Below are 12,632 nucleotides of genomic sequence, written 5' to 3'. Positions count from 1 at the left end.
GTTGTTCAGCAGCCCACAGCAACACTGCACACCAGCTTAGGGTGGGAAGTGGAGAACACTCAGCATGCAGAGGAGGCTGCCAGTGGATCTGGGCCAGCAGAATGGAGCAGCTGGAATCTGGCCAAAGCCCAGTGCTCCTGCAAAATCAAGTTTAAAAACCCCACAGAAGAATGAGTCTCCCTTGCTTTTGCCAGCAGAGCAGGTACCTCTGCCAGGTCAGCTCCAGGCGGCAGAGCAGAGGAGTCCCTCTTCGACCGCTGCTGTGGACAGTGGTCACGATGACAGCTACCAAGCAGCTTTTACAGCGTGACCACCACTGACCTAACCCAGTCAGCCCCTTCAAACTACAGGTCTTGGCAACCAGAGACATCCAGTTTTAATCAGTCCCCAAAGCAAATATTAGAGGTGGCCTTGAATCTAAAGCTCTACCACCAGTTTCAAGGTTTGGAGGGACAGATAAATCCCCAGGGCTGGATTTATCTCTGATCTTTGTTCTAGGACAGAAAGATCTCTTACTATAGGCCTTGTATCAGTATGCCAACTCTGTGTCCTGTTAGTACAGACCAAGCATATCATGTCTTATCACACCTAAAAGTTGGTCTGATTTAACTGCCAGCATGGCAAAGCCAGCAGAAGACAAAAATAAAAAAGGAAAAAAAACCCACTACCACTTCCAGTGGAAAACCTGGGCTATCAGAGAGCTGTAATCCCAACAGCTAATGCTAACCAAGCTGATATGCGCTGAAATCTCTCAGAGCACCTCCGTCAGCAGCTGGGCTAGCAGGCTGAGGATACAAAATCTTTTTCAAGTGACTGGACTGAAGGCAAAATCCTGTGGGTCAACCTGCCATAACAGAAGAGACCCTATTACAGCCCCATTCAGTTCCACCCCACCCCTCGCACCCCCCACCCCCACCCCCCCCCAAAAAAAAAAAGACACTGCATGACCGAAGCCTACACCAGCACAACTAGTGCAAGGTCTTCTATACTAATTAAACTGCTTTTACACTAATTTTGCTGACAGAGCTGACAAACAAAAACACATCCACAAACTGAAATAGTCAAACCAGCAACGCTCACGGGTACTTTTGCCACAGAGAGGGGGATTTCTCTTTGTAAATCTCCACAGGGATAGGGAACTGAGGCAAGAGAGAGAGGAAGAGAAAGCAAGTAACTCCAAAATATTTGTTAGTTTAGATTTCAGCCAGCTTGGCAAGCTCCTGCACGATGTTTAAACACAACAGAACCTGAGTCACTAGCCTTAATTCAGCTTCAGGCCTTCCATGCTTCTGATCTCAATCCAACTACCACTTACACAAGACCTTTATCAAACATTAGCCCTGGCTACTCCATCCAGATGAAAGATATCCTCAGCTGCCTCGTCTTCTCTGGTAGGGGCAGTGTTATGGCTTGTCTAAACTAATAGCTGACAGTTCCTAGAGGTATTTACATAGTTGAAGCTGTAGCTTTAGATGTGTCCCAACTACTTTTGGTTGTAAAACATGATGGACCTGAGACACAGTGTCATATTCTTAGATACGCTCCACTTCCCCTGCCAGTTCTAGTAAAGACTTTTTCCTAAGAGTAAGAAAAATATTTGCCCCAAGGTGAAACAAGATGCTGCTCTTAAGGAACTAGATTTTATTTTGTACCAGCTGGGATTCAGCCACCTGTAGGAAGTACAAACAGCATCTTTCTTCTTTGAAAGTAGTAGAAGGAAAGAAATACCACATCTGAAACATAACAGTGGAAAAAACCCCTGTGTTTGAAGGTGCAAGAATGGACAGTAGCACGTGTGGGTTGCTACAAAGCATTCTGGGTGAACCAAAGAAAGTTTCGTTTTCACCAGTTAAGAAAGCACAGTGAAATTACTCTTGAGGCCGAAGGGATTTTACCCAAGTCCAATAGTTATTAGAGGCAACCGGAGAGTGACCTAGGAGGTGGAAGAGTCTCCTTACCTTATAGCAGTTGCGGAGGACACGAAAGAATGGCTCATTTCATGCTGCAGCCTTTACTTCCCTCCCCCAAACTGCACCTGCACATCCAGAGCAAATCGAAACCAGTCTATTCTAAACCATGGTCTCATTTATTTTGAGGGACCCAAAGCGAGACCGAGGCTGAGACAGCATAACCAACAGAGAAACTTGTTTCTCAGCATGATTGTCCTTCTCCGGTGGCAAAGTCCTGGCTAGTACCTTCAGGATCGCAAAGCTAGCTGAAAGTAGGGCATGCCCATTAAGCTGCCCATCCTTCTTACACAGCCACGAGAGTTTGCACATGTCTTTCCCCTTTGGGTTTTAGCCAGAGTCCAGCCCTTTTGGGCACTGTAACACAGCTGAATGGTTTAGCTCCTTTTGTTCCAGCTGACAAACAACCTAGCCCTCCCCTGCCAGCAACAATACAACTGGAACTAGGATTTGTATGTCCTCTGAGCAAGGATACAGGCTTTGTGCCTTGCTGAGCTGTCTTTGCAAGGACTGCCAATACTCACAGCTGATTAAGCCTGCAGTGCTGCTTTCTGCTTTTTCCTGCTCGCAGACAGATGTCAGAAACAAGCTAAGCGAAACAGCGCACGCAGCTAGAGCTCTGCACCTAGGAACATTAGAGCAAACTATTAGGGATTAAATAAATTAAACCAGAGGGTTAACACATTCTCTCTAGGCTTCATTTCTACCTGCAATGCAATTCTGGATAAGAAACATCCCAGTGTTTCAAGAATCACCCTATTCTGGAATGTGGCTCAACTCATTGTGCAGGAAGGATTGTATTTGGAAAGCTTTTGCCACCACCACGTGGCTGAAACCGTGACTGCAGCCCACCAGCTACCTGGATGTTCAAACAGCCAGCAAGGACCAGCCTCACTGCCAGGGCAAACTGGGGCAAGCATTCATAGGTTTTAGAGCCTGTGCCACGCAAAGAGCATACAACTAATTATTAAATATTATACATTTTATTAACTTATAACTCCAAAACATACTACTGACTTGCAGTAAGAATACAGCATGAATTATTGCTGATAAGAACCTGTTAGTTAAGGGATTATACACAGCATACGACCAACTTGCAAGAGACAACGTGGGGGGTTTTTTATGTTGCTGTAGTCCAGTCTCCTGTGTTTCATCTCTGGTCAGCCCCGGAGGCTGCGTTGCTAGGGTTATCTTGCGCTTGATAGACTGGGGTTGCTTGTTATCGTGGCCTTGAGAGACAGAGCCTTTTTTTTTTTTTAATATCTAAAAGAAAGCTAGAGTGCTGGATTGTCTTCTTTAGTCCCTTCCTCCCCAGTTAGGTATCAGGCACGGAAATACTGAGCCCTTCACTGGGCAGATGCTCACACAGCTGGATCATTAACTGCCAATTGCAGTCTATGTAGAAGCTGCAGGACAGCCTGCCTTCCTTCCCCATTCTTCTCTTGGTGGGGAGACAAAACCTGTCAACAAGGTTTCACGTTAGTCCAAGGTGCTACATTTCAACTGAAAGGAAGCAGGAGCCTGCTGCCTCTGCTCTAGTACTTTGGGGACACTGAAACTAAGATACTTAACCATGACACATGGCATTTGGGGTAGTGGCCTGTTCTGATATTCTCTCAGTAAAACACGTGGCTCCTGGCCACTGGCAAAGTGGGTGAAACTCAAATGTGGTCACGAAATGGGATTCAGATGCAATAATGTATATTCAAACTGCCCTTCCTCCCCAGTACCTATATGTTACCGCTGAAGAGGAATCAAGCTTTTCTTGAGAGATCAGCAACTAAGAACAGCTCTGGATGAGTGGTCATGACCAGTCAGGCAAAAGAGCTTCCCAATGTGATTCCAACTACAGCAGCTTGAATGCCTGAAGTGATAAAACTGATGAATGTGGCTGAATTCTCACAAGAAGCTAATCATTAGCAGAGCTCCTCATCAGCGAGCCAAAGGACAAGGCAGAAACTCCTGGTATGTGACCAGCACAGATCTGTAACATCCGGAGAAGTCGCTGAGCAGTGGCAACTCTTATCCCTTCCATCTGGAAACAAAATGGAGAAATCATTTTATCAACAGAAAAGCAGTGCTAAGCTGTGATAAAAGAAAGAACTGGAGCAGGCATTCAGTATGGTTCAGAGTACCTAGCTACAGAAAACCCCAGCCAGGCCCATTTACTCCCCTAACATTAAGGAAGGTACAGCGTTGTCAGCTGAAAACCCTGAAGGGCTTGCCAAAGGCACAGATACTACCTGCTGGTAGGGAAGCAGTCTCTGAGGGTGGAATGGTGAGTACAAAGAAAAGTGAAGTGTGCTACTGCTAAATGCCAAACTCTCCCTCCAGCTTTTCAGACCAAGCAGGTAATTGGAAAGAGTGTCATATCAGATGGCAAAACAGTCTGTGAAGCAACAAAGCCTGGCTAACAGGAAGCATTACGTGGGCAAGAGAGTCACATGGCAAATAACAGCTCAGGGGCTCCCAGGAAGAGAAAATGCCTCAAGGAACAAGCATACCAAGACTTTGCATATCAGAGAAGGCTTTGTTAATTTAGACTTGGCTTCCTGAGGCTTCGAAGTAGTGCAGGAAGGAGCAGGTAATCTAAAAGACTCATTTCAAGAACAGTCAGACTCCTGTACTTCTACTATCCTTGTAGAAAGAGTCTGGCCTCTGACACTTACGCAAGACAGCAGCATATGTACATATAGTTATTGCTAATGTAATGATGTTCCTCTCTGATGATCAGAGAGCAGTGGAATTCACAAATCCCTTCAGACACCAAACAAGCACCTTACCTCCAGCTCACAGAATAGCACAGGACTGCTGTAGATTTCTCCCAGTTTCCAGATGGCATTCATCTCTATGCTGCAGCAATTCACCCTGCCAACTACAGAAAAAGTTTTCCCACATTACAAGCCCTATAATCAACAGTCAGTGAAGAAAAGTACCAGGAAATTCCACATCCACAAAATGATCCAGAGCTAATTTTGAGAGCACCGTAGAAGGTAAGGCAATGGTGAGCAGTACAAACAGAATGGTACAAGATTTGCAACAGAATTAGCACAGAAGTCTTTCATAATACTGACAGCAGGAATAGTATCACCACATTACTGAGTACTATAACATTAACATTTTGGATAAGGGATCAGCACACTCAGCACAGGCAGAATCTTCCACTCACTAATCAGAAGCTCTCCTGGCTCATGTGGTATCACAGTGTGGTCATGTCTCTGAGGAATTCACTCTATCAGGAGAGCCATAGCACAAGACAGTGCTAAGACTCCTCATCCCAGAATTAGGCCTCCAGACCCCCAGATTCCAGGGACACAGCACCTCTGTTCCAACACTGAGCAGTACGGTCTGGCCCCTCCAGCTCCTCAGAGCTGAAGTAGAGAGGGTATGCAGGAAAGCACCCTCTCTGCGGGAGAGAGGAAAAAAGGGAGAGAGAGAGAGAAAGATGAGAGGCACAACAGAGCCAGACAGTACACAGCAGGGATACCAGTCTTGTATTAAAACTATACTTAATAGTTTAGTAGCTCATCCATTTAGATTTGTTTTATTACCACAGTATCATATGCTCCTCACTGCTCATTAAGATTATTATTAAGTCAGAGCTGCAAGAGCAGATAGAACAGACTTGGGCACTGCCACAGGAAAAAAATAAAAATCAATAACACAAATCATATTCAGGGATTAGGGACAGAGACAAGACGTGTGACTGGCAAAAATGAAAGGGAGACAGCAAGTGAGCATGAGAGAAGAAAAGCATGGAAGAAGGTTCTCGTCTCTTCTAAGAAAACAATAAAAAAAGGCAGATGAGTTCAGATACAATTTAATCAAAGCTTTCAGCAAAGCTGCTGGTTTTCTTTGGTTTGTTTCAAGTTAAGTCACTGCCTTGTTTTAAGGAAAGCAACAGTGAGCTGTGCTGCTCGGAGAGGAGGAAGAGGGCAGATGCCATACATACCCCCAGTGACAAGAAAGCATACTTTCCCCAGGAAGAAGCTGGCATCCACATAAGCTAGGGAAGCTTCAACATTCTTCAAGCTGTCAGAAAAGCGCAGATAATCCAGTTGGACAGGGAGGTAAAACCAGTGCAGCATAAAGACAAAGGGAATAACTTTCAGAAGCACAACTGGAAAACCAATGATGTTAACATCTGCTGATCTGTGAGCTGGTAGAGTTATGCTCTATGCTAAAAGCAGGGCATCAGAGACCTCTGTAATACCCACAGCTGTTTCATAATCCATAACTTATCCTTTCTACTCAAGACTCAACAGTTAGACTTAGTTTGAACGGTGTCCTCCATAACTTCCAGATTCTAAGCATGTGAATTCATTAACATCCAATGAGACTTCAGCACTACTTCGGCTCTTTCAGAAGAGCTAGCCCACACATTTCTGCAGCACCATCTGTGCTGTAAGTATGCAGCTGGGCCTGTCATTTTTGGTAAATGAGAGCCCAGGATCATCAGTCACAAGTTAAGTAAGTAATAAAATGCTGACTTTTGTGCCTTAGCAAGTCTTTACTTATGGCCTCGGGACACAAATATAATTTCTACGAAGATGAGCACAAGATGAGAGAAAAGGCATCAATCCCTGCAGACCTTTCTCTTTTGCCTAGAGATATCCACAGTGCTGATCCCACTTGACCAGCAGTATCAGTGAATTGAGAACACAGACGCAGCAACTGGCTGGTTATTAGGTAGCACTGCCCAGCACACATCAGCCATCTGCATATTACAGAGCTTAACAGCACATAGTCATTTCCATCTAATTTTACAGACAGCGTCTTTCCAAAGCTCAGTTCATATCACCCCATATCTGGATCCACGAATAAATTCTGCCTTCTCTGCTACGGCAACTTAGCGCACAACAGGCAGTTATTGGACAGAGCAGTTCAGTCCTAATCTATTGCTGGAGGCCAGAAAACCACTGTATATATTACTGAGCTGTTCTGCCACAGCAAGGCTTGGGTTTGAAATCCACTATGCAGCAATTCCAACACAATAAAAATGCAGAATTAGCCATCAATCCAAGAAAGAATATCAGTTTCCCCTCTCATATTTTTGCCCTTCTTTTACCTGTATTTGCTCTTGATGTCAATCATAAACACAATCATGTCTATCCTGGGCCGAAGGTGATCCCTCTCTGAAGGTAAGGGGAGGGATGTAGCAAGGTGACTGAAAGATAATAAAATTTGTCAGTTTAGCCAAAGAGCTTGGCAAGGCAGCATCCACTTAACCATAAGCACATAACCACTGCAGTTTACCACGCAGCAAGTTACCAGGAAGCCCACTAATTACTAAATACGTAGGCACTGAAGAGATACTGTGAATCTTTAAGTGATATTCTCATATCTTAAGCCTACTCATAGTTGCTGACAGCCACAATGATACTTGCTAGACAAGGTTGTTTATAATGGGAAGCTTATTAGAGCATAACAAGACTCACAGAAACATTTTCTCCCCACAGATTTGTATGGCAGTCATTTTATTTAATTGTTAAGAAGAGTCCTTTCTAACAAAGTGAACCCAAATGCTTTACTGGTATATTTTGCTGCCAAGTTTCAGTTAAAATGCATCAGTGCTTTCCTGTTACATTCCAGAGATACCGCTCATACCCTCACACAGGAAAGGTGTGACATGTTCTCGGGTGTTCATGTTACAGAAAGGTGTGTTCTATTTGCAAAATCTTAAAGCAGAAATTTATCACTAGTATAGCTTTATAGATGAAGTTATAACTCCGAAAGAGCTTCTATTATACCGTTACCCCTCTTTTTATCCCTTTCACTGTGTCAGAAGTTACTAGGTTAGGTCAGGTGCCCTGCACAACACCACCACTACTGATATAGCTGTTGGAAGAAGAATTACAGGGTGGGGATTTTTTGTCTCTCTTCCCACTACAAGGTAAAAAGAGACTTCAGTACTGTATATCTGGGCCTTCCACAGGGAAGAATATTATCAGCACCATATTTTGGGAAGATCGTCTGAAAAATAGATTGGACAAACAAAAATCCCAGAATTTCAGTCTCTCTCACAATCCAAGAGAGAAACAGTGATTTTGATCTCCTTGGGGAATATTACTTCTAGCAATTCAGCCTTAAGGACTTAACAGTTTTCCCCAGCAGACACAGACCACGGTACACATTCCCTTCCATTAATCATATGCAGTTTGTAGTTTTGTCTGACAGTCTCCAAATAAAGGTGTTTTGTTTCCTATAAATAAAGAAGGCATAATTTAACACAACATTCCGAAACTAACGCCAAGATATGAACAAAGCATGCTTGAAAGACACACTGCAACACAAACAAGCTTATAAATTAAAGGTGAAATTTAGGGAGAAGCTGTGGTGAAAGGAAAGTATCATATCTCATTGTCTGGGAAAAACAAACAAAAAACCCTCCATGATTTGGAATTCTACTATATTTAAACCAACATCACTAGATGATGTCAACAGCCTCCAGATATGCACTGCAGAAGCTTTTTTTTTTTTTCTTCCTAGTGGTAAGAGACACAAAAACCCCAGGTTTGCAATTCTCCCAACAGCTGTATCTGGCAGGTAGACTTGCCAGACAAGATACCATATTTCTTTGTAATGTTTATAATCCCAAAGCAACACAGTCGGGAAAAACTGTCATGGACTTCTGCTTCCCTAGTGATAGTAGCACAGGGACTTATCTTGCTCTGTAGTATGAGCATAAGTTTCCATGCCTCTGGGTAGTTTTCCAGCTGTAGTACCAGTAACCATCTAATTATGGCAGTTCACAGCTCAGCAGAGGCTGCAGGATTTGCACAGAAAAATGAGTAATTAATTTACTATTAGCTAGCACAAACACCCAAGATGCCGTGATCAGAGAAGAACAGTCACTAACTGGCTAGTAGAGCATTAGCTCGGGTTTGCCTTCACTGCATAGCCTTGGATTACAGCAGTGAAATAACACAAACACCTTCTGAAGAGCTGACTAAACTCATTTGGTCTTGGTAAGAGAGCTGTCAAGGACGTTATATCATAAAAAGTTAGTTAATCAAGCTTTCAAGACAGGACTTGTCACACAGTTAAAGTTAATATTTCAAATGCATCAGTAGCTCGAGGAGGAAAAGCAAGTGTGTGCATACAAACCAGAAAATGGCTATGAAGAGCACCAAAAGTAACGGACCTCTTTCAGGAAAACTTGTTTGGTTTCAAGTAGTTGCAAGCATTGTACTTGTCCCATTTTGTCCCAGGATATTTAATTCCTGTACATGCCTGTCTCCCAGGAGGAAAAAAAAGTATTTGTGCTCCTCTCATACCCTTACACTTTAGTAATCAAGCATCTGTGCAACATCCAAAGGGCAATAGTACACGCATAGCGAACATGATGAGTGTGGAAACTATTTCCACCCCAATCTCTAATCATGCCCTGCGGACAGAGCTGTTTGCCTTCTGCAGACGCCTGCCACATCTGTGCAGCAGTGCACTCTGGCGTTAAGACCAAGTTCTCTCTTTGCAACGAACGCCCCGCAGTTCCAACCACCGCCACTTGGGTAGAAGCTGCATTTATAAGCAATTTCCGTGCGTGTGTTTCTTCAGCAGAAACTTGTCGTGAATTCGCATCACAAACGCTGCTTTGGCTCCATCTCTTGGACAAGGTGGCAGGGGACCCGCGAACGATCCCGTTACGGGCCGGAGCAGGAGGTGACGCATCCCCCTCCCCACCACTCACATATTGATCTTGAAGTTCTTCTTCTCTCGGAGGATCGCCTCCGCCAGCTTCTGCTGGAGGCCTTCATCCGAACTCACCAGCTGCGCGGACAGGAGGGAAAACCACGGTCAGAGGCCGCCCCGGAGGCGGCGCTCAACCGGGGGCAGCCCCGCGGCCCGGGACTCGCTCCCCGCCACCGCGCCGGGGCTCCCCCTAAAACCGGCGCCGGGGGGGCGGGGCCATCCCCAGTGGCCACATTTACATATTGCAGCCCGGCGGCCAATGCCCGCGGGGGGCGGGGCGGCATGGCCGCTGCCGCTGAGGCGCGGCCGTTGCCCCTGAAGCGCGGCCCGCAGCGGCGGAGGGCGCGGAACAGGCGGGCGCCGACCGCAAGGCCAGGCCCCGGGAAGGGGTGGCGGGGACAGGTCCGCGCCGCTAGACCTACCAGGAGGACGGCGGAATTGAGCGCCGGGAGCTTGTCGAAGGGCCGCAACACCGCCATCCCCGTGGCAGACAGCGCCGCCCGCCCGCTCTCCGGGATTCAAACCGCCGCCGCGCCACGCGTCGCGCTGACGTTGCGCGTCGGGGGCGGGGCCTGAGGGGAGGGGCGGGGCTGCCGGCGCGCTTGCGCGTTGGGCCCGTCGGCGCGCGGGCGGGCAGGAGGGGGCGCTGCGGAGCTGGGAGTCACGCGTGGGGGTGTCCCGGCCGCGGTGGGGTACCTCGGGTGGGGTTTACACACTTATCCGTGTTTGTTAGAGGGGTAGGCAGGTTGCTGGCCTCACCTTGGCCGTCCAGGGGTATCATGGGCATCCCAGAAGCAAAGTGCTTGTTTCCAGGGCTGGGCCGTCCCCTGGTCCTTGTGATGAGCCGCTGTCCATTAGTTTGCTCGAGCCTGAACAATACCAAAGTCCGCAGTAAAATTCCACTGTTCTTTATATCACGGTGTATAATGTGAATGTATATATATTAACAGAATCACAGAATCACAGAATGGTTTGGGTTGGAAGGGACCTCAAAGACCATCTGTTCCAACCCCCCTGCCATGGGCAGGGACACCCTCCACTAGACCATGTTGCCCAAAGCCCCATCCAACCTGGCCTTGAACACTTCCAGGGATGGGGACTCCACAGCCTCTCTGGGCAACCTGTTCCAGTGCCTCACCACCCTCACAGTGAAGACTTTCTTTCTAACATCTAATCTAAATCGACCCTCTTTTAGTTTAAACCCATTACCCCTTGTCCTGTCACTACACCCCCTTATAAACAGTCCCTCCCCAGCTTTCCTGTAGGCCCCTTCAGGTACTGGAAGGCTGCTATAAGGTCTCCCCAGAACCTTCTCCAGGCTGAACAACCCCAACTCTCTCAGCCTGTCCTCACAGGAGAGGTGCTCCAGCCCTCCGATCAGCTTCATGGCCCTATGTTAACAAAGTTAATACACTTTCATACTATAAACACCACTTGATATAATAGGGAAGCGAATGTCCCTAACGGTGTACAGCAGCAGCGCCCAGCTTCACATGCTACGTTGTTCTGTGTGAGGTTTTGCGGCAGCTCCAGCAGCCCCAACCTCCGTCCTACCCCCTCCTGGGCACCTTTCCCCCACTCCCCTGCCTGTGATACAGGCGGGAAGGAGCCCATGCAGAAGCACTGCAGTTATGACGGTAGGCTGAGCTTTTCTCACTTCAAGGTCAGAGCAGGATGATGATGTGCAGTGATGTAAAGCCCTCAGAGGTCCAATGTCCTTTGGTGGCCTGTGGTCCACCTTGCTGCATCTCTTGCTCTTTGCTTTGTCCCTGGGTTTGGATCCAGCTCAGTGTGGAGGAGGGTCCAGGCTCCCCTCAGCTGCCTGCTGGGGCTGGCTCTCCCTGCCCCTTCGACCAGGGCACCTCCGAATGGCAGGAGACATGGGGGGGGGGGGGGGCAAAGAAGGCCACAAGAGGATGAAGACGCATCTCCCCCCCCTGCAGTGAGCCAGAGAGGGGAGGCAGAGGGGAGAGAGGGGGGGTTTAATGTAAGCTGACATCACATGGCTGCCGTGGCTTTTTTGATCTTGACAAAGGCAGACGGTTCTGCTCGTTGCCAGCATGAGACAAATTACAGGTGAAGCAGAAGAGATTACAGGATATTTCTGGTCGTTGTTGAGTTCGACAGGGGGAAGGGAGGATGAATCCAGGGCAGATGTGTCCTAAAGATGGGAGGCAGGCAGATGCAATAAATACTGAGAACCAGCTCCCAGGTCAAGGGGACGCAGAGAGCAATTGGGACAATGCTCCTTTTGGGCTGCTGAGGGTGTGGAAATATCCTAAAAGCTCTGGCACCTACCTAAAAAGTGCTTGTCCTCTTTCTGCCCCCTGCTACTCCCTGTTGCCTGCTCTCTGGCCCTGCAGAAGGACCTGAGTGGCTTCAGTGTCTGGTCGGAGACATGCGCACTCTCCCCTGTCACTGCAGGCTTCCTCCTTCTCACAGCACTGGTGTCTGTTGAGGTTCAGTGGGTCCAGATGAGCTACCACCGATCCCACAGTTATTTTTCCTTGTCCCCAGCAGGTTTCTTGGCTGTCCCTTGGCAGATTTCCCTCTGCAGGACTGACCCCCACTTTCCCATGGGGAGATTCACCCTGTTCCCTCCTCCGCATGCCCCACCTTCACTGCGCCCTTTCACAGGGGGAATTCCTCCCCCATAGCCCCTTACTAACAAAGGACCCTTGGGCACACGACCCACCTGAGGGTGGCTCGGAGGGGGGCGGCGGTAGTGCTGGTGGTCTCTGCCTGAAAATCCAGGCTTTGGCACAGTCAGTTTCCTCCTGGGATGCAAAACCGTTGCACAACAGCTGGCATGGTGAGCTGCGCCAGGCAGATTCACTTTGCTTTCCTTCCTCTTTGAAAGGCAGGCAGGGATGCTCCGTGGGGGGATGCAAAGCCTGCAGAGCAAGCTCAGCTCTGTGGGGAACCAGGAGGGAGAACAGGAGTCATTGTCCTGCACCCTCGTTGGCTATTTAC

General features: G+C 47.6%; 1 protein-coding gene across 1 annotated transcript; it reads right to left on the bottom strand.

Annotated features, from left to right (window-relative positions):
* Window positions 1–2,931: 2,931 nt before the first annotated feature.
* Window positions 2,932–10,206, bottom strand: CENPM (centromere protein M). The gene is made up of 6 exons (XM_054804407.1): window positions 10,082–10,206; window positions 9,658–9,737; window positions 7,036–7,134; window positions 5,920–5,999; window positions 4,751–4,842; window positions 2,932–4,002 (listed from the first exon to the last, which is right to left on the bottom strand). The coding sequence occupies exons 1-6, from the start codon at window positions 10,136–10,138 to the stop codon at window positions 3,877–3,879; spliced, it is 534 nt and encodes a 177-aa protein (XP_054660382.1). The 5' UTR covers window positions 10,139–10,206; the 3' UTR covers window positions 2,932–3,876.
* Between the last annotated feature and the right edge of the window lie 2,426 nt (window positions 10,207–12,632).

This window comes from Grus americana, chromosome 1, assembly GCF_028858705.1.
Source record: "Grus americana isolate bGruAme1 chromosome 1, bGruAme1.mat, whole genome shotgun sequence".
NCBI classification, from domain to species: Eukaryota; Metazoa; Chordata; class Aves; order Gruiformes; family Gruidae; genus Grus; species Grus americana.
Note: the sequence above shows the minus strand (reverse complement) of the source record. Positions and strands in the feature narration are given on the sequence as shown.